The sequence below is a fragment of the Mobula hypostoma genome, chromosome 10 (genome assembly GCF_963921235.1).
Source record: "Mobula hypostoma chromosome 10, sMobHyp1.1, whole genome shotgun sequence".
Taxonomy (NCBI): domain Eukaryota; kingdom Metazoa; phylum Chordata; class Chondrichthyes; order Myliobatiformes; family Myliobatidae; genus Mobula; species Mobula hypostoma.
Genome location: NC_086106.1, coordinates 29,748,316 through 29,769,133, shown reverse-complemented (window position 1 = coordinate 29,769,133; position 20,818 = coordinate 29,748,316). Strand labels below are relative to the sequence as shown.

At 46.4% G+C, this 20,818-nt stretch overlaps 2 protein-coding genes across 4 annotated transcripts in view; one reads left to right on the top strand and one right to left on the bottom strand.

Moving 5' to 3' along the window:
- Positions 1 to 4,558: 4,558 nt before the first annotated feature.
- LOC134352780 (zinc finger protein 239-like) lies at positions 4,559 to 16,063 on the bottom strand. The gene is made up of 2 exons (XM_063060230.1): positions 15,991 to 16,063; positions 4,559 to 6,218 (listed from the first exon to the last, which is right to left on the bottom strand). The coding sequence occupies exon 2, from the start codon at positions 5,620 to 5,622 to the stop codon at positions 4,759 to 4,761; it is 864 nt and encodes a 287-aa protein (XP_062916300.1). The 5' UTR covers positions 5,623 to 6,218; positions 15,991 to 16,063; the 3' UTR covers positions 4,559 to 4,758.
- Positions 16,064 to 16,086: 23 nt separating this feature from the next.
- LOC134352767 (zinc finger protein 239-like) overlaps positions 16,087 to 20,818 on the top strand; it is a 30,765-nt gene continuing 26,033 nt past the window's right edge. For 2 of the 3 annotated variants that reach the window (XR_010019459.1, XM_063060202.1), the window contains exons 1-2: positions 16,087 to 16,143; positions 19,372 to 19,447. The gene's annotated coding sequence lies outside the window, so the exon portion shown is untranslated. Of the gene's footprint in view, positions 16,144 to 17,285; positions 17,388 to 19,371; positions 19,448 to 20,818 lie in introns of those variants that run through there. The other variant, XM_063060203.1, reaches the window with a different exon arrangement.

Genomic DNA, 20,818 nt, shown 5'->3' with positions numbered 1-20,818 from the left:
GCAGGTCGATTGGGAAAATCAGGTTAGTAATGGATATCAAAAGAGTGAGCTTGTTGAATGCCTAAAAGATGGCTTTTTAGAGCAGTTTGTCGTTGAGCCTACTAGGGGATCAGCTAGACTGGATTGAGTATTATGCAATGTACCGGAGGCGATTAAGGAGCTTAAGGTAAAAGAATGATGATCACAATATGATTGTGTTCAACTTGAAATTTGATCGGGAGAAAGTAAAGTCTGATGGAGCAGTATTTCAGTGGAGTAAGGGAAAATACAGTGGTATGAGAGGGGAGTTGGCCAAAGTAAATTGGAAGGAGCTGCTGGCAGGGATGTCAGCAGAGCAGCAATGGCATGCATTTCTGGGAAAAATGAGGAAGGTGCGGGACATATGTATTCCAAAAATGAAGAAATACACAAATGGTAAAATAGCACAACTGAGGCTGACAAGGGAAATCAAAGCTATTGTAAAAGCAAAAGGTCATACAATAAAGCAAAACTTAGTGCGAAGATAGAGGATTGGGAAGTTTTTAAAAACCTACAGAAAGCAACTAGAAAAAAAATCATTAGAAGGGAGAAGAGGAAATATGAAAGAAAGCTAGCAAATAATATCAAAGTAGATAGCAAAATTTTTCTCAAGTATGTTAAAAATAAAAGAGAAATTAGAGTGGATATAGGACCACTAGAAAATGAGGCAGCAGAAATAATAATAAGGGAAAAGGAGATAGCTGATGAACTAAATAAGTATTTTGCATCAGTCTTCACTGTGGAGGACACTAGCAGTGTGCCTGATGTTGTAGTGTGTGAAGGAAGAGAAGTGGGTGCAGTTACTATTACAAGGGAGAAGGTGCTCAAAAAGCTGGAAGACCTGAAGGTTCATAAGTCACCTGGATCAGATGAACTGCACCCTAGGGTTCTGAAAGAGGTAGTGTTAGAGATTATGGTGGCATTAGAAATGATCTTTCAAAAATCATTGGACTCTAGCATGGTGCCAGAGGACTGGAACATTCCAAATGTCACTTCACTCTTTAAGAAAGGAGGAAAGCAGCAGAAAGGAAATTATAGACCAGTTAGCCTGACCTCAGTGGTTGGGAAGATGTTAGAGTCAATGTTAATGATGAAGTGATGGATTACTTGGTGACACAGGCCAAAGATAGTACAAAGTCAGTGACTGGGTGGCTAAGCATAACTCCAACACCATATACAAGTTTGCTGACGACACCACTGTTGTGGGATGTATCAAAGGGGGTGATGAATCAGCATACGGGAGGGAGATTGAAAACTTGGCTGAATGGTGTAATAACAACAGCCTCTCACTCAATGTCAACAAGACCAAGCAACTGATTGAAAACTTCAGGAGAGGGAAACGAGAGGTCCATTTGCCAGTAACCATAGGAGGATCAGAAATAGAGAGGGTCAATAACTTTAAGATCCTGGAAGTCACTTTCTCAGAGAATCCATCATATAAATATTATTGCAAAGAAAACGCCACACCTCTACTTCCTCAGGAGTCTGCAGAGGTTCGTCATGTAATTGAAAACCTTGGCAAACTTCTATAGATGTGTGGTGGAAAATGTGCTGATTGGCTGCATTACGGCCTGGTTTGGGAACACCAATGCCTTTGAGTGGAAAATCCTACAAAAAGTAGCGGATTCGGACCAGCACTTTACGGGTAAACATCCTTCCAACCATTGAGCACGTCATAGGAAAGCAGCATCCATCATCAAAGATCCTCTCCACCCAGGCCATGCTCTTTTCTCACTGCTGTCATCAGGTTGAAGGCACAAGAGCCTCAGGACTCTCACCACCAGGTTCAAGAACAGTTACTACCCCTCAACCACCCGGCTCTTGAGCAAAAGGGGATAGCTACTCTCATTTAAGGACTCTGTTATCTTGCTATTTAATGCTTTATTGCTATTTATTTATATCTGCATTTGTACAGTTTGTTTACAGTTAACAGTAACTGTTCAATAGATTTGCTAAGTATGCCCACAGAAAAGGAAGCTCGGGGTTGTATGTGGTGACATGTATGACCTCTGATAATAAATTTTACTTTGAACTTTGAACCCATGGACTCACTTCCAAGGAGGCTACAACCCATGTTTTCAATATCATTTACTATTATTAATTTTTTTTGTATTTACCGTTTGATCCTTTACACATTGGTTGTTTTTCAGCCTTTGTGTTGAGTTTTTCACTGATTCTGTTGTGTTTCTTGTACCTACTGTAAAGGTCTGCAGGAAAATAAACCTCAGGGTAGTAAACGGTGATAGATATGTACTTTGATGATAAGTTTACTTTGAACTTTGAAACCTTATCACTGCTAGTAAGCGATATTGTTTTGAATTTCTATGGTAAACACGAGGAAAATCTTTGTAACTAACTTGTACTGAGCGTGAGAACGTGGGAACATGAAAATCGGAATCACACACATCAAAATGCCATTCAGTTCACTCAGTCCATTCTATCTTTCTAACATGGTTTGCTTCCTTCTCCACTCTTCCCCCCACCTCGCCTGCCCTTCAAACAGTTTCAAGTTGCTGGGTGACAATATATCTGAAGATCTATCTGGGCCCAACATATTGATGACCTTATGAGAAAGGCATGCCAGTGGCTCTACTCATTAGCGGTTTGAGATTTGGAATGTCTTCAGCAAATTTCAATAGATGTACTGTGGAGAGGAATCTAACTGGGTGCAACACTGTCAGATACGGAGGCACCAGTGCACCCCTGGAAAAAGCTGCCAAGGGCTGTTAAGCTCGGCTTCATCAATCATGGGCACCGGCCTCTCTAGCATCGAGGACATCTTCAACAGGCAATGCTTCCTAGAAAGGTGGCATTCATCACTGGAGACCCTCACCACCCAGGACATGCCCTCTTCTCATCTCTAGCATCAGGAAGGAGGTACAGGAGCCTGAAGACCAACACTCAACGTTTTAGTACCAAATTCTTCCCCTCCGCCATCACATTTCTGAATAGTCCGTGGACCCATGACCACTACCTCACTTTTTACATCAATTATATTTTTATACACTGTATTTCTTGTTTTAACTTTTTGTTATTGTACTGGAGTGCTGCCACAAAACAACAAATTTCACAACATAATGATAATAAACTTGATTATGTTTCCCTCACTTTCACCTTCCTCCTCCTGGGTATTCTCCTACTTTCGGTGGCTGAAGATAGAGGAGCCTACTGTCTTCGCCCATCTTCTTCAGCAATCACCTCCCAGCTTCTTACATTATTCCCTTCTCCCCCCACCTGGTTTCACCCTTCGCCTTCCTGCTCCTTCACCACCTTCTCATTCTGGCTTCTGCACCAGTCCTGGTGAAAGGTTTCAGCCCAAGACATCGACTGTACATTTTCCTCCACAGATGCTGCTTAACGTGCTGGGTTCCTCCAGCATTTCATGTGTTTTAGAAACACACACACACACTCACAATTGCCTCTGTGTGTCTGTGTTGATCTGCTTGTTCCCCAAGGCCCAGTAGTGATTTCCTCTTTCTACAAGGAGATCCGATTCGTTTCCCGATCAGAGAAGCTCAGTGTTGTAACGCGATGGTCAGGGGAGAGCAGCTGAGGGCCAGAGTATGAAAGGAAAGCAGATCCCTCTGGAGCAAATGGGGGAGACAGAAGTTTAGGGAGATGAAGGGCCTATTGGGGGGAGATGGTAAGGAACATGTGGTCAGTTTGATGCACAATGCTGATTAGAATTATCCAGGGTATTAGGAGATGTGGGTGCCATTCAAAGTCTCTTTCGAAAAGGGCACTGGAAGCAGAGTTCAGTAATTTTTTTAAGGCAGTGGTAGACTCTTGATAAGCGAGGGGGGCGGTGGCGAAGAGTCACTAGGAAGTTACAATCAGACCTGTGGTTGATGCGGTAAAACGGAAGAGTTGGAGTGGACTGCTGCTCCTACACAAGTGCCTGGAAGGGGAAGCTCGATGAACACAGAGAGGAGAGGAAAACAGAAGGATTTTTCAGTACTCCACCATGGATGGTGCCAAGGCCGGCTGCAGAGATGGGCACAGGGTTGGCAATGTCATCCCGTAAAAACCCAGAGCTACAGAAACACCAAAGGCCTCAGCCCTGGGAGAGGAAGGATCTTCGACAGGCTACACCTGGGGACAATTTGAAAGGCTGACCCGTAAGACGACTCATTGCTAACATCAAGGAGGAGGTACAGGAGCCTGAAGACACACACTCAACATTTCAGGAACAGCTTTTTCCCCTCTGTCCTCAGATTTCTGAACGGGTAACGAACCCATGAACACTGTTCTTTTCCTCTCCTTCTGAATTACTAATTTTAATTATATATTATACACTTACTGTAATTTACAGTTTGCATTATGTGTTGTAACACACTGCTGCCACAAAACAACAAATTTTGCAGCATATGCCAGTGATACTAAACCTGACTCTGACTCAGGCGAGCTGCTGTCGGCAGTCAACGCCGCAGTAGAGCTTAGGAAGACGAAGAGTTGGGAAGAGGCTGGTGTGGAGCAACTAGACCGAGGGGCCTCTCGATTGTAAAGGACCCAAGACACGGAGTTTTAGACAAAACGGGTTTATTTGTCACAGGTACAGAATGCTACACTGCAGCCTGGTTATAGTAGTGACGGACATCAGAAGAAACAGACCCCAACTGTGGCCAGCGATCAGCCTTCAATCCTGACAGCACCCAGCAGCAGCGGTACGAGCTGCCCCGTGTGCTTGCGTGTGAACTCAGCAGCAGTAACAAACATGCACAGCATGTGTGATCGGTCTCCTCAGGGTGAATTTGATGGCTTTTCACTGGGCGGCACAACTAAGTGAACCCCATCCCACACCGAGCGGGCAAACGAGCCCTCCGCAGTATGAATCAACCGGTGCGTCAGCAGCTGGGACGAGCGGGCGAACGCCTTCCCGCACAAGGAGCAGGCGAACGGCTTCTCCCCGGTGTGAACGCGCCGGTGCTTCAGGAGCTGGGACGACTGGACAAAGCCCCGTCCGCACTCGGAGCAGGTGAACGGCCTCTCCCCGGTGTGGATGCGCTGGTGTATCAGCAGGTTGGACGAGCGGGCGAACCGCTTCCCGCACATGGAGCAGGGGAACGGCTTCTCCCCGGTGTGAACTTGCTGGTGGATCAGCAGCTCCGAGGAGCGGCTATACCCCTTCCCGCACTCGGAGCAGGTGAACGGCCTCTCCCCGGTGTGGATTTGCTGGTGGATCAGCAGGCTGGACGACCGGGCGAATCTCTTCCCGCACTCGGAGCAGCTGAATGGCCTCTCCCCGGTGTGAACCCGCTGGTGCGTCATCAGGCTGGACGACTGGGTGAATCTCTCACCGCACTCGGCGCAGGTGAATGGCCGCTCCCCAGTGTGAACCCGCTGGTGTCTCACCAGGTGGGACGACTGGGTGAAGCCCTTCCCGCACTCGGAGCAGGTGAACAGCCTCTCCCCGGTGTGAAACTGCTGGTGCCGCATCAGGCTTGATGAGCGGGTGAACTTCTTCCCACAGTCGGGGCAAGCGAACAGCCTCTCCCCAGTGTGCACTGTCTGGTGCGTCAGCAGGTGGGACGACCGAGCGAACCCCTTCCCACATTCCGAGCAGGCGAACAGCTTCCCCCCGGCGTGACTTCGCCGGGGTGTCATCTTGCTCGGCGGCCCCTCTCCCACTCTCAGTGCGGCCGAACGGCCTCTCCGCGGCGCGGACGACTGAGCGAATCCCCTTCCCACACCGGGAGCAGGCGGGTGTCCAATCTCCAGTGAGGACGTGCCTCAGGGTTCGGCATCAATGAATTTCCAACGGGTGCACGAGACACTGAACTTCATTCCCGGCAAAAAGCAATTACGCGAGGACGGAAAACCTTCACAACAATCCACACCAGTACCCCAATTTTATCATGGAAATACTTGCTCCCTTTTCAAACTTGTGAAGAAAAGTCACGTAGCTTCTCGCCAGGGTGGTTCATCAGAAGGTAACATACATGTTTGTGTTTTCCATGGAGAGATGGTGGCGCTCCCTCCTCGGGCTGAGGTTCCCGCCACAGTCGGGGCACTTGAACACTCTCACAGCCGGACAGACCACCCCGTGGATTGTAACCTTTTCTCAGAGATAAAACAGACGAGCATCTTCCCTTCCGTATCAAAGGTCAACGACAGGCAGGGGGGGATGAACCCACAGTGCAGATCCGATGTGATGTTGAGTTTGCGAGCTGTCCATTCACACGTCCTCTGCCTGTTCTACCCTGTTAGAGGAGTTGACAGAAAACTTCAGTGAGTATGTGACAGTATCTCCGATCAGGTAACTAGTCTCTGCGGTGAGGCTCAGCCCAAAATGATGGAGTAGTTCCTCGCCTTCTAACTGAGCACGTTTCAGACATCTGGACTGAATGCCTCAAACTCTCTAACTTTCTTCTGACTGATGGGGCCATTAACTGCCATTTGTCTCTGCAAGGAAAGAATGAAACTTGATTCCCCCTTGGGAAATGCTAAAATATGTAACACCAGACAGAAGCTTGTTAGTCTGGGACGTGGAACTGTTTTTTGAGACAGTGCACAGGAATGTTTTGAGAACAGTGTGAGCAGCAGTCGAAGGTCTTGAGAGTAAAGAATGGCAGGAATATGTTTGTCTGCAAAAGGACCAGGGTAAATGTTATGATAGAGATGATGAAGGGTTGGAAAAGGGACAATTTCTTTGCGCAGGTGGCAATCTTCTGTTAGGTTGTGAGCAGTGCACAGAGTTGGAGACGGAGACAAGGAGAGAGAGAAAGAAAGAAAAAGAGAGAGAGACACAGAGAGAGAGAGAGAGAGAGAGAGAGAGAGAGAGAGAGAGAAAAGGGGGGAGGGAGGGGGGAGAGAGAGAGAGAAGGGGGTGAGGGGAGAGGCAAGGGGGGAAGACGGGGGGGTGGAGGAGAGACAAGGGGGAGGAGGGTCGGGGAGGGACTCAGGTGGAGGGGACACATGGGTGGGAGAAACAAGGGATGGAGAGATAGAGATACAATGGGACAGAGACAGAAACATGGGGGGGAGAGAGAGAGAGAGAGAGAGAGAGACAGACACACACACGAGGAGAGATAGAGAGACTAGGGGAGAGATTGTGTGTGCGCTGTCGTGTGTCTACAGTTCTCTCCATCAGTATATTGTGTGGACTGGCTTCGTGATTGGTTGATAAATATTATTTTGTCTCTTTTACTACCTTCACAGGCGCAGTCGCAGGAAGGCAGCGTCTATCATCAGGGACCCCCACCACCCAGGCCACGCTGTCTTCTCGCTGCTGCCATCAGGAAGGTGATTCAGGAGCCTCAGGACCCACACCACCAGGCTCAGGAACAGTTATTACCCCTCGACCATCAGGGTCCTGAACCAGAAGGGATAACTTCACTCACCCCAACTCTGAACTGTTTCCACAACCTATGGACTCACTTTAAAGGACTCTACAGCTCACGTTCCCAATATAGAAACATAGAAAATAGGTGCAGGAGTAGGCCATTCGGCCCTTCGAGCCTGCAGTGCCACTCAGTACGATCATGGCTGATCATCCAACTCAGAACCCTGTACCTGCCTTCTCTCCATACCCCCTGATCCCCGTAGCCACAAGGGCCATATCTAACTCCCTCTTAAATATAGCCAGTGCAATGGCCTCAGCTGTTTCCTGTGGCAGAGAATTCCACAGATCCACCACTCTCTGTGTGAAGAAGGTTTTCCCTCATCTTGGTCCTAAAAGGCTTCCCCTTTATCCTCAAACTGTGACCCCTCGTTCTGGACTTCCCCAACATCGGGAACAATTTTCCTGCATCTAGCCTGTCCAATCCCTTTAGAATTTTATACGTTTCAATAAGATCCCCCCTCAATCTTCTAAATTCCAGAGAGTATAAGCCGAGTCGATCCAGTCTTTCATCATATGAAAGTCCTGCCATCCCAGGAATCAATCTGGTGAACCTTCTTTGTACTCCCTCTATGGCAAGGATGTCTTTCCTCAGATTAGGGTTATTTAAGGCTTATTTATTATTATTATTATCTTTTTTTTTGTATCTGCTCAGTTTACTGACTTTTGTTTTGGTTGGTTGTCCATCTTTGTCATGTGTGGTTTTTCAATGACTCTATTGTGTTTCTTTGTGTTTGGTGTGAATGCCCGCAAGAAAACGAATCCCAGTGTTGTACATGGTGACGTATATGTACTTTGACAATAAATTTACTTTGAACTTTTAACCATATTTTTCTGTATTTTATTCTGTATATAACTGTAATAATTTCTTGTGACCTTTATTGAGTGTACAGTGCCTCCTTTGTTCGTGGACACCTCTTGCTGCTGAATCAGAAAGGAACAATGAACAGACGGTAAAATAGTTTTATTACAATCTCTCTGTGCTGTGGCCTAGTTTTTCTCTCCAGCTGACACACTTCACCTGCTGCTGACATAACACAGTCAGAGTCTGTGCCTCTCCCTGCCACAGGGATCCATTAGGTCTCAGCGAATAAAACCGATTCATTTAGCTCTGCCCTCCTGCCTCTGGTACTGACATCTCACTTGTTTTCCATCTCTCCCAGTTCTGACAAGGCCTCCCAGACCCAAAGCATTAACTTGTTCTCTTTACACAGATGCCAACTCACAACAACAGAACACTATAAGACCCAACATATCGGAGCAGAATTAGGCCATTTCATTTTGACTGATCCATTTTCCCCTCAGCCCCAATATCCTGCCTTCTCCCCATATCCCTTCATGCCCTGACCAATCAAGAATCTATCAACCTCTGCCTTAAATATACCCAATGACTTGGACTCCACAGCCATCATAACTCTCTCGCTAAAGAAAGTTGTCCTCTTCTCCATTCTAAAAGGACTTTCCTCTATTGCGAGGTTCTGTCCTCTGGTCTTAGATTCTCCCACCATAGGAAAGATCCTCTCCATATCCAGTTGACTGAGGTAGTTCAACATTCAACAGGTTTCACTGAGGTCACCCCCCATTCTTCTGAATTCCAGTGAGTAGAGACCCCCAAGCTATCAAATGCTCCTCACGTGACAAGCCTTTCAATCCCGGAATCATTTCCGTGAACCTCCTTTGAACCCTGTCCAGTTTCAGCACATCCCTTCTTAGATAAGGGGTCCAAAACTGCCCACGATACTCCAAGTGAGGCCTCACTGGTGCTTTATAAAGCCTCAACATTACACCCTTGCTTTTATATTCCCGTCCTCACCACCAATTCAATCTGCGAATTAACTTTTAGGGAATACTGCCCAAGGACTCCAAATCCCGTAGTGCCTCTGATTTTTGAATTTTCCCCCATGCTTTCATTTCTTCTACCAAAGTGCATGACCACACACTTCCTGACACTGTATTCCATCTGCCACTTCTTTGCCCATTCTCCTAACCTGTCCTTCTCTAGCCCCTCAAAACTACCTGCCCCTCCCTCCACTTATCAGCCACAGCTCAGTGATGCCCACAACGTCATACCCGACAATCTCTTAGCTGTGCTATAAGAACATCCATATACTGCATGCCTTCAAATACAACATCTTCAGGCCTATACTCACCACCCTTTTTGATTTTGCCCCCATGTTACACTTCAACTCATCCCACTGACTGCAATGTTGCCCCATCATCTGCTTGTCCTTCCTCACAGTCTCACTCTGGTCCTGCCCCGTCCACAGCCCTATCACTCCAGTTCCCATTCCCCTGCTAAATTATTCTGAATACTCCCCAGCTGTTTCAGCACACCTGCCCGCAAGGATATTGGCTCCCTCAAGTTCCGGTGTGTAACCTGTCCTTTTTGTAAAGGTCACATCTTCCCCAGAAGCGATTCCAACGATCAGAGATCTGAAACCCTGCCCCAATTCCTCGGCCACTTATGCATTTGCCAAATCACCCTATTACTGTCACTGGTGTGTGGCACACGCCACAATCCAGAGATTGCTACCCCAGAGCTCCGCTTTTCAGCTTTCTACCTAACTCCCTATTAGGGTGATTGGAGGTGGAGAGGGTACATAACTTCAAATTCCCTGGTGCTCTATCAGAGAACCTGTCCGGGGATCAGTAAGTAAACGCCATCACAAAAAGAGCACAAGACCACCTCTACTGCGTTAGGAGTTTGTGCAGATTCGGCATGACATCGAAAAGTTTGACAAACTTGTACAGATGCGCAGTGGCGAGTATCCTCACTGATTGCATCACGGCCCGGTGTGGAAACAGTCCATCACAGGCAAGACCCTCCCCACTAGGACCAGGAACAGTTATTACCCTTCAACCATCAGGCTCCTGAACCGGTGTGGGTAACTCGGACTTTAGACACAACACTGAGCCATGTCATCCGCAGAAATCCTCTGATGACTCAGCAATAGTTGGGTGTATAAAGGGAAGACGGGAGGATGAGTACAGGACTCTGGTGGAGGACTTTGTCAGATGGTGCAAGCTGAATCATCTGCATCTCAACATCAGTCAGACACAGGAGATGGTGATGGACTCTAGGAAGACTGAGCCTGCACTGGTCCCTGTTACTACTGATGGTGAGGACCTACAAGTACCTGGGGGTGCACCTGGATGACAGACTTGAGTGGAGCACCAACACAGAGGCTGTGTATAAGAAGTCACCTTTACTTCCTGAGGAGACTGAGGTCCTTTGAAGTGTGCAGGTCTCTGCTTCACATGATCTACCAGTCTGTTGTCGCTAGTACAATCTTCCATGTGGTGGTGTGCTGGGGCAATGGCATCAACACGGCTGATGCCAACAGGCTCGATAAACTGATTAGAAAGGCTGGCTCTGTTATAAGACTCAAACTGGACACACTGCAGGCTGTGGTAGAACAAAAGACCCTGTGTAAAACCCTGGCAGTTCTGGACAATGTTTCTCACCCTCCGCAGGCCACCTTGGCTGAACAGAGGAACACTTTTAGTGACAGACTTAGACAACTACGCTGCTCCAAAGAGCGATATATGAGGTCATTCTTACCCTCAGCCACTAGGCTCGATAATGAATCAACCTATAGCTGGGGAATTGATGACCCCCTCCTGTTTCTGAGTTAACAATTTTTATTCTTTCTTACTTCTCTTTTAATATTTGTATATCTACGCACTTGTAATGCTACCGTGACACTGTAATTTCCTTTGGGATCAATAAAGTATCCACCTGTCTATCTTAACTCACCTCAACTCTGAAATATTCCACAACCTACGGACTCACTTTCAAGGACTCTACAACTCATTTTCTCAGGTTTGTTTGTTTGTTTGTTTATTTATTGTGCTTGTATAATTTGTCTTCTTTTGCACATTTGTTGTTTGCCAATCTTTGTGAGTTTTTCATTTATTCTATTGTATTTCTTTTCCCTACTGTGAATGCCTGCAAGAAAATGGAATCTCAGGGTAGTAAATGGTGACATCTACATACTTTTATAATAAATTTACAGTACTTCAAACTTTGAGGTAAGTTTGGAGAGGGGAACAAAGAAGAAGAAAACTGGTTGGGGGTTTGGGGTTAGATGTTCTAGCTGCCGTCTTCCGGGTGAGTGATATGCTAGTTTTTTTGTGCAAGGGAGGGGATTGGTGGTTTGGGGTTTGTAAGATTTTGTTTTTTGTGTGTGTGTGTGTGTGTGTGGGGGGGGGAAGATGATGACCCTTCTTTGAAGGTATGAGACGTGAATTAGCTAAGATAGACTGGCAAATGACACTTAAAGGATTGACGGTGGATATGCAATGGCAAGCATTTAAAGGTTGCATGGATGAACTACAACAATTGTTCATCCCAGTTTGGCAAAAGAATAAATCAAGGAAGGTAGTGCACCCGTGGCTGACAAGAGAAATTAGGGATAGTATCAATTCCAAAGAAGAAGCATACAAATTAGCCAGAGAAAGTGGCTCACCTGAGGACTGGGAGAAATTCAGAGTTCAGCAGAGGAGGACAAAGGGCTTAATTAGGAAGGGGAAAAAAGATTATGAGAGAAGACTGGCAGAGAACATAAAAACTGACTGTAAAAGCTTTTATAGATATGTAAAAAGGAAAAGACTGGTAAAGACAAATGTAGGTCCCCTACAGACAGAAACAGGTGAATTGATTATGGGGAGCAAGGACATGGCAGACCAATTGAATAATTACTTTGGTTCTGTCTTCACGAAGGAGGACATAAATAATCTTCCAGAAATAGTAGGGGACAGAGGGTCCAGTGAGATGGAGGAACTGAGCGAAATACATGTTAGTAGGGAAGTGGTGTTAGGTAAATTGAAGGGATTGAAGGCAGATAAATCCCCAGGGCCAGATGGTCTGCATCCCAGAGTGCTTAAGGAAGTAGCCCAAGAAATAGTGGATGCATTAGAGATAATTTTTCAAAACTCTTTAGATTCTGGACTAGTTCCTGAGGATTGGAGGGTGGCTAATGTAACCCCAATTTTTAAAAAAGGAGGGAGAGAGAAGCCGGGGAATTATAGACCGGTTAGCCTAACGTCAGTGGTGGGGAAACTGCTGGAGTCAGTTATCAAGGATGTGATAACAGCACATTTGGAAAGCGGAGAAATGATCGGACAAAGTCAGCATGGATTTGTGAAAGGAAAATCATGTCTGACGAATCTCATAGAATTTTTTGAGGATGTAACTAGTAGAGTGGATAGGGGAGAACCAGTGGATGTGGTATATTTGGATTTTCAAAAGGCTTTTGAAAAGGTCCCACACAGGAGATTAGTGTGCAAACTTAAAGCACACGGTATAGGGGGTAAGGTATTAGTGTGGGTGGAGAATTGGTTAGCAGACAGGAAGCAAAGAGTGGGAATAAACGGGACCTTTTCAGAATGGCAGGCGGTGACTAGTGGGGTACCGCAAGGCTCAGTGCTGGGACCCCAGTTGTTTACAATATATATTAATGACTTGGATGAGGGAATTAAATGCAGCATCTCCAAGTTTGCGGATGACACGAAGCTGGGCGGCAGTGTTAGCAGTGAGGAGGATGCTAAGAGGATGCAGGGTGACTTGGATGGGTTGGGTGAGTGGGTAAACTCATGGCAGATGCAATTTAATGTGGATAAATGTGAAGTTATCCACTTTGGTGGCAAAAATAGGAAAACAGATTATTATCTGAATGGTGGCCGATTAGGAAAAGGGGAGGTGCAACGAGACCTGGGTGTCATTATACACCAGTCATTGAAAGTGGGCATGCAGGTACAGCAGGCGGTGAAAAAGGCGAATGGTATGCTGGCATTTATAGCGAGAGGATTCGAGTACAGGAGCAGGGAGGTACTACTGCAGTTCTACAAGGCCTTGGTGAGACCACACCTGGAGTATTGTGTGCAGTTTTGGTCCCCTAATCTGAGGAAAGACATCCTTGCCATAGAGGGAGTACAAAGAAGGTTCACCAGATTGATTCCTGGGATGGCAGGACTTTCATATGAAGAAAGACTGGATGAACTGGGCTTGTACTCGTTGGAATTTAGAAGATTGAGGGGGGATCTGATTGAAACGTATAAAATCCTAAAGGGATTGGACAGGCTAGATGCAGGAAGATTGTTCCCGATGTTGGAGAAGTCCAGAACAAGGGGTCACAGTTTGAGGATAAAGGGGAAGCCTTTTAGGACCGAGATTAGGAAAAACTTCTTCACACAGAGAGTGGTGAATCTGTGGAATTCTCTGCCACAGGAAACTGTTGAGGCCAGTTCATTGGCTATGTTTAAGAGGGAGTTAGATATGGCCCTTGTGGCTACAGGGGTCAGGGGGTATGGAGGGAAGGCTGGGGCGGGGTTCTGAGTTGGATGATCAGCCATGATCATAATAAATGGCGGTGCAGGCTCGAAGGGCCGAATGGCCCACTCCTGCACCTATTTTCTATGTTTCTATGTTTCTTTTCAACTACTTCCACGTTGTTTCTTTGTGTCGTGGCTATCTGGAGAAGATGAATCTCAGAGTTGCATTCATTTGGTAATAAAATGAACCTCTGGACCTTTAAAAAGTGAGTGCATGCAGGAGAACGCAGAGAGTGTAGGTTACTTCAAATAGGAAAAGTGTTCATACCTTTGGCAGAATTTGAAATATTATCCATCCAATTTGCACTTAGCCTCTCCAAAGCATTGGAGAAAGCCAAAGGAGGTCAGTGGGGGAGTGGGATGGAGGGTTAAAATGACGCCCAACCAAAAGCTCAAGGAAGCCTTTACAAACACAGTTTTTACCAATGCAAAGGAGGCTACATTGCCGGTACTGAATACAGCAGACCAGGATGGAAGAGGTACAGTTGAACCTCTGGAAGGGACTTTAGGCAAACATTTCACAGAGCAAACCTCCCGCCCACTCTGCATCCAACTACATCCTGGCAATCTTTGCTCTTGCTCTTCCCTCCTAACCCCGGTGCAGAAATAACCCAAAACCTTGACTTACGCTATTTGCCTCCCCAGATTCGGGTGTAAATGCACAAAGCGCACTTAGTAAACTTGCTGATGATACTAAAGTAGTGGGTACTATGGACAGTGTAGAAGGTTACGAGAAATCACAGGGGAATCCTAATTGGCTAGGCATGTGCACTGAGGATGGGCAAATGGCTTTCCATCACAATAAACCCAAGGTATTGCATTTTGGAAGATCAAACCAGGGTAGGACTGACACAGTGAATATTTGGGACCTAGGGAGTGTCATAGAACAGAGGGACCAAGGAGTGCAAAGTGCACAATTTACTGAAAGCAACATCTCGGGAAGATAGGGTGGTGAAGGTGGTGTTTGACACATTGGCCTTCATCAGATAGGGCAATAAGTATAGAGTTTAGAAATTACGATGCTGATGCGACCTCACTTAGAGTACAGTTTTGATCACCCTGTTATAGGAAAGATTGTAGTAAATTAGAAAGAGTGCCTCCAGCACCCAGGGCATGCCCTTTTCTCACTGTTACCATCAGGTAGGAGGTACAGAAGTTTAAAGGCACACAGTCAGCAATTCAGGAACAGCCTCTTCCCCTCTGCCATCTGATTCCTAAATGGACGTTGAACCCATGAACACTACCTCACCTTTTAAATACATATTATTTCTTCTTTATGCATGATTTTTAATCTAGTCAATATACATATACTGCAATTGATTTACTCACTTTTTTTTCTCCTATATTATGTATTGCATTAGAACGTAAAACACAGAACAGTACAGCACAGTGCCGATCCTTGAACTGTTGCTGCTAAGTTAACAAATTTCACAACACACGCTGGTGATAATAAACCTGATTCTGATTCTGAAAGAGTGCACAAACCATTGACCAGAATACTGTCTAGACTTGGATGTCTAAATTCTAAGGGAAAGGCTAGCATTGTATTTTCTGAAATGGACTTGATAATCAAGTGTGGCCTGACATTGGTCTACAGGATTATGAGGAGCATAGACAGCGTGAAATCACAGAGAGATTTAACCTGGAAAGAGGATGCTAAAGACAAGAGACCTTAGCTTATGATCAGAGGCAAAATATTTTAAAAGGACATTAGGGCAGCTTCTTCCTGCAATGGGTGGTGAGTATTTGGAACAGACTACCAGAAATAGTGGCTGAGGCAGACACATTAGCAATGTTAATGTCTATCCAGATAAGAGAAATGTATAAGGCCATGGATCAAACGTGAACAGATGGGACTGACTCGCTACACAACACTGATAGTATGCGCAAAGAGACAATTTCTGGACTCTTTGACGCTATGAAATGTGGAGTTCTTCCAACGTCGTGTTATTTTTTTAATCCCAAATTCCAGAATCGGCAGCTCTTTAGTTCACATATTGTCCCATCTACGTTCCTAAGTGCTCAACCTGTGGCCCATGGCTGCCTCTTTACCCATAACACCCCACGAACGAGAAACCGATCTATCCTCCACGCACTCCAAGAAACACGCATGCGCATTGTGGCCTCTGGGCCGAGATGGCGTCAGCGCATTCGGATCAAAGGCTGAAGGGAGAGTGGAAGGGCCGGGATTGTGCCAGCGTGTGTATCCGAAAGTCGCACCGATTCTTCCCCCCAACCGCAGACTGCTCCAGGCCGGACCCCTATGCTAATAAATCTGCCGCCCGGCGTCCCGTTCCTACCTGCCGCCGATTCCCCCTGAGCTTTTGTCCACTCAGCGCGCGAGCCCCTTTCCGGCACGACTTCCGGTTCTCGGCGCCTGCGCACTCGGCGCGCACGGTGAATGCGGGAGCGTGGGGATCGCTGGCGAGAGCAGCGGCTCCGCTCAAAACTCGGTAGCTAATCTAATACAGCAGTGTGAAATTGTGGATGGCATTGCAAAGTCTTCCTTACAGAGCAGGCAAGTAGAAATTAGAGTTCCCCTCGGCAGAGCAGAATTGAGAAGTAGGATTAAAAAAGTATAGAGAAGAAGTGTCAGGAGGATTGGAAAAATGAACTAAGGGGTAGGCATTATTTTTCTAGGCACCCACTAATTAGAAAGGTCTCAGACTGTTATCTTTTAAATCGTAGAGATATGGTGAAATTTACAAGACTTCGGTTGGGGCATTGTGGGCTAAACTATTATTTAAAGATAATAGGAAAACATCCTACTGGATTATGCGACTTTGGTAGTCCAGAGACAGTCCAGCATGTTTTGCTGAGCTGTAATCGATACAAAATCGAAAGAAGCATGTTGTTCAAGAGGCTATCTGGCTTAAATTTATTTTGGTTTTCTATTAAATCTTTGTTTGGCCATCAAGAGAAACAACATCTGATTGAAGAGTCTATTACTCAGTTTATACGTGAGACTAGGTTGTATTCGAGAATTTGAGTTCCTTGAAATTCTTTAATTAATTATACATCCTGCGGAGGGCTGTAATACGCCTAGCTGCGTCTAAACAGCCGGAAATAGAAGAAGAAGAAAACATGTGCTGGAAATTAGAAATAAACGAACAGAAAATGTTGTAAACACTCATAAGGACAATCGACCTTTATGCAGCATTGGTAGGACCCGATGAGGAGACAGACCCTGCAAGGTGAGGTATGCAAACAACAGGAATTCTGTAGATGCTGGAAATTCAAGCAACACACATCAAAGTTGCTGGTGAACGCAGCAGGCCAAGCAGCATCTCTAGGAAGAGGTAGAGTCGACGTTTCAGGCCGAGACCCTTCGTCAGGACTAACTGAAGGAAGAGTTAGTAAGAGATTTGAAAGTGGGAGGGGGAGGGGGAGATCCAAAATGATAGGAGAAGACAGGAGGGGGAGGGATGGAGCCAGGAGCTGGACAGCTGATTGGCAAAGGGGATATGAGAGGATCATGGGACAGGAGGCCCAGGGAGAAAGACAAGCGGGGGGGGGGCGGAATCCCAGAGGATGGGCAAGGGGTATAGTCAGAGGGAGAAAAAGGAGAGAGAGAGAAAGAATGTGTGTATATAAATAAATAACGGATGGGGTACGAGGGGGAGGTAGGGCATTAACGGAAGTGAGAGAAGTCAATGTTCATGCCATCAGGTTGGAGGCTACCCAGACGGAATATAAGGTGAGGTATGCAATCTGTGGAATACAGAACAGCACAATTCAGACCCTTCTGCCAAACTTTTAACCTGCTCTAAGATCAATCTAACCCTTTCCTTCCACACTTCCCTCTATGTTTCTGTCATCCAAGTGCCCAAGATATTATCTGAAATGTCGCCAATGTATCTGCTTCTATCACCACGCACCACAGTGCCATCACACACTTACCACTCTACCGTTCCAAAAACAACCTAACTCTGATATTACCCCTATACTCTATACCAATCACCTTAAAATTATAAACACGAGAACATCTGCAGATGCTGAAAATGCAAAGCAACACACACAAGATGCTGGAGGAACTCGGCAGCTCAGGCAGCATCCATGGCAGAGAGTAAACAGCCGATGTTTTGGGCCGAGATCCTTCATCAGGGACTTTAAAATTATGCCCTTGTGTATTAGACATTGGTGCTGTGGGGAAAAGGGACAGGCTGTCCACTCTACCTACGTCTCACGCATCACTATTGCGTAACCCTCATCCTCCTTAACTCCAAAGAGAAAAGCCTTGGCTTGCTCAACCACTCCTCAGCCGAGGTGCTCTCTGGTTCAGTCAGTATCCTGGGAAATCTCAGCACCTCTCCAGAGCTTCCACAGCCATTTATAATGAGGGGACCAGAGATTAGATTAGATTATGAGGACACTCAGTCCTCTTTTATTGTCATTTAGAAATGCATGCATGCATTAAGAAATGATCCAATGTTTCTCCAGAGTGATATCACAGAAAAACAGGACAAACCAAAGACTAACAGTGACAGAACCACATAATTATAACATATAGTTACAGCAGTGCAAAGCAACACCATAATTTGATAAAGAGCAGACCATGGGCACGGTTAACAAAAAGTCTCAAAGTCCCGATCGACTCCCGAGTCCCCGATAGCAGGCGGCAAAAGGGAGAGACTCCCTGCCATAAACCTCCAGGCACCAACAACTGCCGATGCATTGGAAGCAGCCGACCCTGAGTCCGTCCATCCGAAAACTTCGAGCCTCCGACACAGCCTCCCGAGCGCCTTTGACCTCGCCCCGGCTGCCGAAACAAGCAAAGCCGAGGATTCAGGGCCTTCTGCTCCAGAGATTCCAGAGCACACAGTAACAGCGGCAGCGAAGCGGGCATTTCAAAAGTTCCTCCGTACTCTCACGTCCGTCTCCATCAAATCAGAATTGTGCACGGTACCCTACTTGACACATAACAGATATCATTCACCGGAGTGGCCGCACGCAGTGAACACAATACTCCAAGTGTGGTCTAACCAGAATGTTAAAGAGTTGCAGAGTCTTGCAGCTCTTGAACTCAATCCCCTGACTAATGAGGCCCACACACTGTACACCTTCTTAACCACCTTATCAACTTGTGCGGCAACATTGAGAGATCATGGGACATGAACCCCAAATCCCGCTGTTCATCCACATTTCTAATAATCCTGTCAGTAACCTCACATTTTTGACCTTCAAAGTGAATCACTCCACACCTTTCCAGATTAAACTGCATCTGCCACGTCTTAGCCCAGCTCTTCATCCTGTCAACGTCCCTGTTCTAATCTACAATCTTCCACACCATCCACAACACCACCTACCTTCATATCATCTGCAAACTTATTAAACCTTCCACTTCCTCATCTAAGTCATTTATAAAAGTCACTAAGAGCCTGGTGGTGGGGGGGGGGGGGGCGGGTGTTGTTGAACAGATCCCTGTGGAACACCACTGGTCATAAACCTCCAGACAGAATATGCTCCATCTATAAGCACCCCCCCCCCCGCCTACTGTGGGCAAGCCAGTTCAGAATCCACACGAGCAAGTTAACCCGGATCCCACACCTCCTCACTTTATGAAAGAGCCTAAAAAGTGGTAACCACTTTGAACGCCTTACTGAGTTCAAAGTTCAAAGTACATTTATTATCAAAGTACATATATGCAACCATTTACTACCCTGAGATTCTTTTTCTTGCAGGCATTCACAGTAGAACAAGGAATCAATAGAAAAACAGCAAAGCCTGACAAACAACGAGAAAAAGATGACAAACTGTGTAAGTAAACAAGTAAATAACTAATACGAGTTGTCGAGTCCTTGAAGGTGAATCCATAGTGTGCAGACTCAGTTCAGAGTCGAAGTGAGTGAAGGTATCCACGCTGGTTCAGGAGCCTGGTGGCTGAAGGGTCTTAACTGTTCCTGAACCTGGTGGTGCGGGACCCAAGGCTCCTGCACCTCCTTCCCGACAAAAAGAATGCTCGAAGATGGAAACACGAGGAAACCTGCAGATGCTGGAAATTCAAGCAACACACATCAAAGTTGCTGGTGAACGCAGCAGGCCAGGCGGCATCTCTAGGAAGAGGTACAGTCGACGTTTCGGGCCGAGACCCTTCGTCAGGACTAACTGAAAGAAGAGCTAGTAAGAGATTTGAAAGGGAGAGGGGGAGAGGGAGATCCGAAATGATAGGAGAAGACAGGAGGGGGAGGGATGGAGCCAAGAGCTGGACAGCTGATTGGCAAAAGGGATATGAGAGGGTCATGGGACAGGAGGCCTAGGGAAAAGGAAAAGGGGGAGGGGAAGCCCAGAGGATGGGCAAGGGGTATAGTGAGAGGGACAGAGGGAGAGAAAAGAGAGAAAAAAAGGGGAAAGAATGAATGAAAGAACGAATAAATAAATAACGGATGGGGTATGAAGAGAATTTGGGGCATTAACGGAAGTTAGAGAAGTCGAAGTTCATGCCATCAGGTTGGAGGCTACCCAGACGGAATATAAGGTGTTGTTCCTCCAACCTGAGTGTGGCTTCATCTTTACAGTAGAGGAGGCCGTGGATAGACATATCAGAATGGGAATGGGATGTGGAATTACAATGTGTGGCCACTGGGAGATCCTGCTTTCTCTGGCGGACAGAGCGTAGGTGTTCAACTTGAAGATGGGTGCTGTTTTCTTGTGGCAGCAAACTTTCGCAGATGTGCTCAATGGTGAGGAAAGCTTTTCCTGTGATGGCCTGGGCTCTACCAACTACTTTTCAGTAAGCCTTTCCGTTCTCGGGCAGCATTGTTGCCATTCCAGGCCGTGATGCAACCAGTCAGTATACTGTCCACCGTGCTTCTCTGGAAGTTTGTCGGAGTTTCAGGTGACACATTGCATCTGCACAAACTTCTAAGAAAGTAGATGAGCTGCCTTGACCCCTTTGTAACGGCAGCCACATGCTGCACTCAGAACAGATCTTCTGGAATGATACCCCCGAAGAATTTAAATTACTGACCCTCTACCTCTCTGATCCCCTTGAGGACTGGCTGATGGACCTCCCAAGTCTTTCTCCTGTAGTCGATAATCTACTCTGTAGTTCTGCTGACTTTGAGTGAGAAGTTGTTGTTGTGGCACCTCTCTGCCAGACTTTCACTCTCACTCCTTCATGTTGACTCC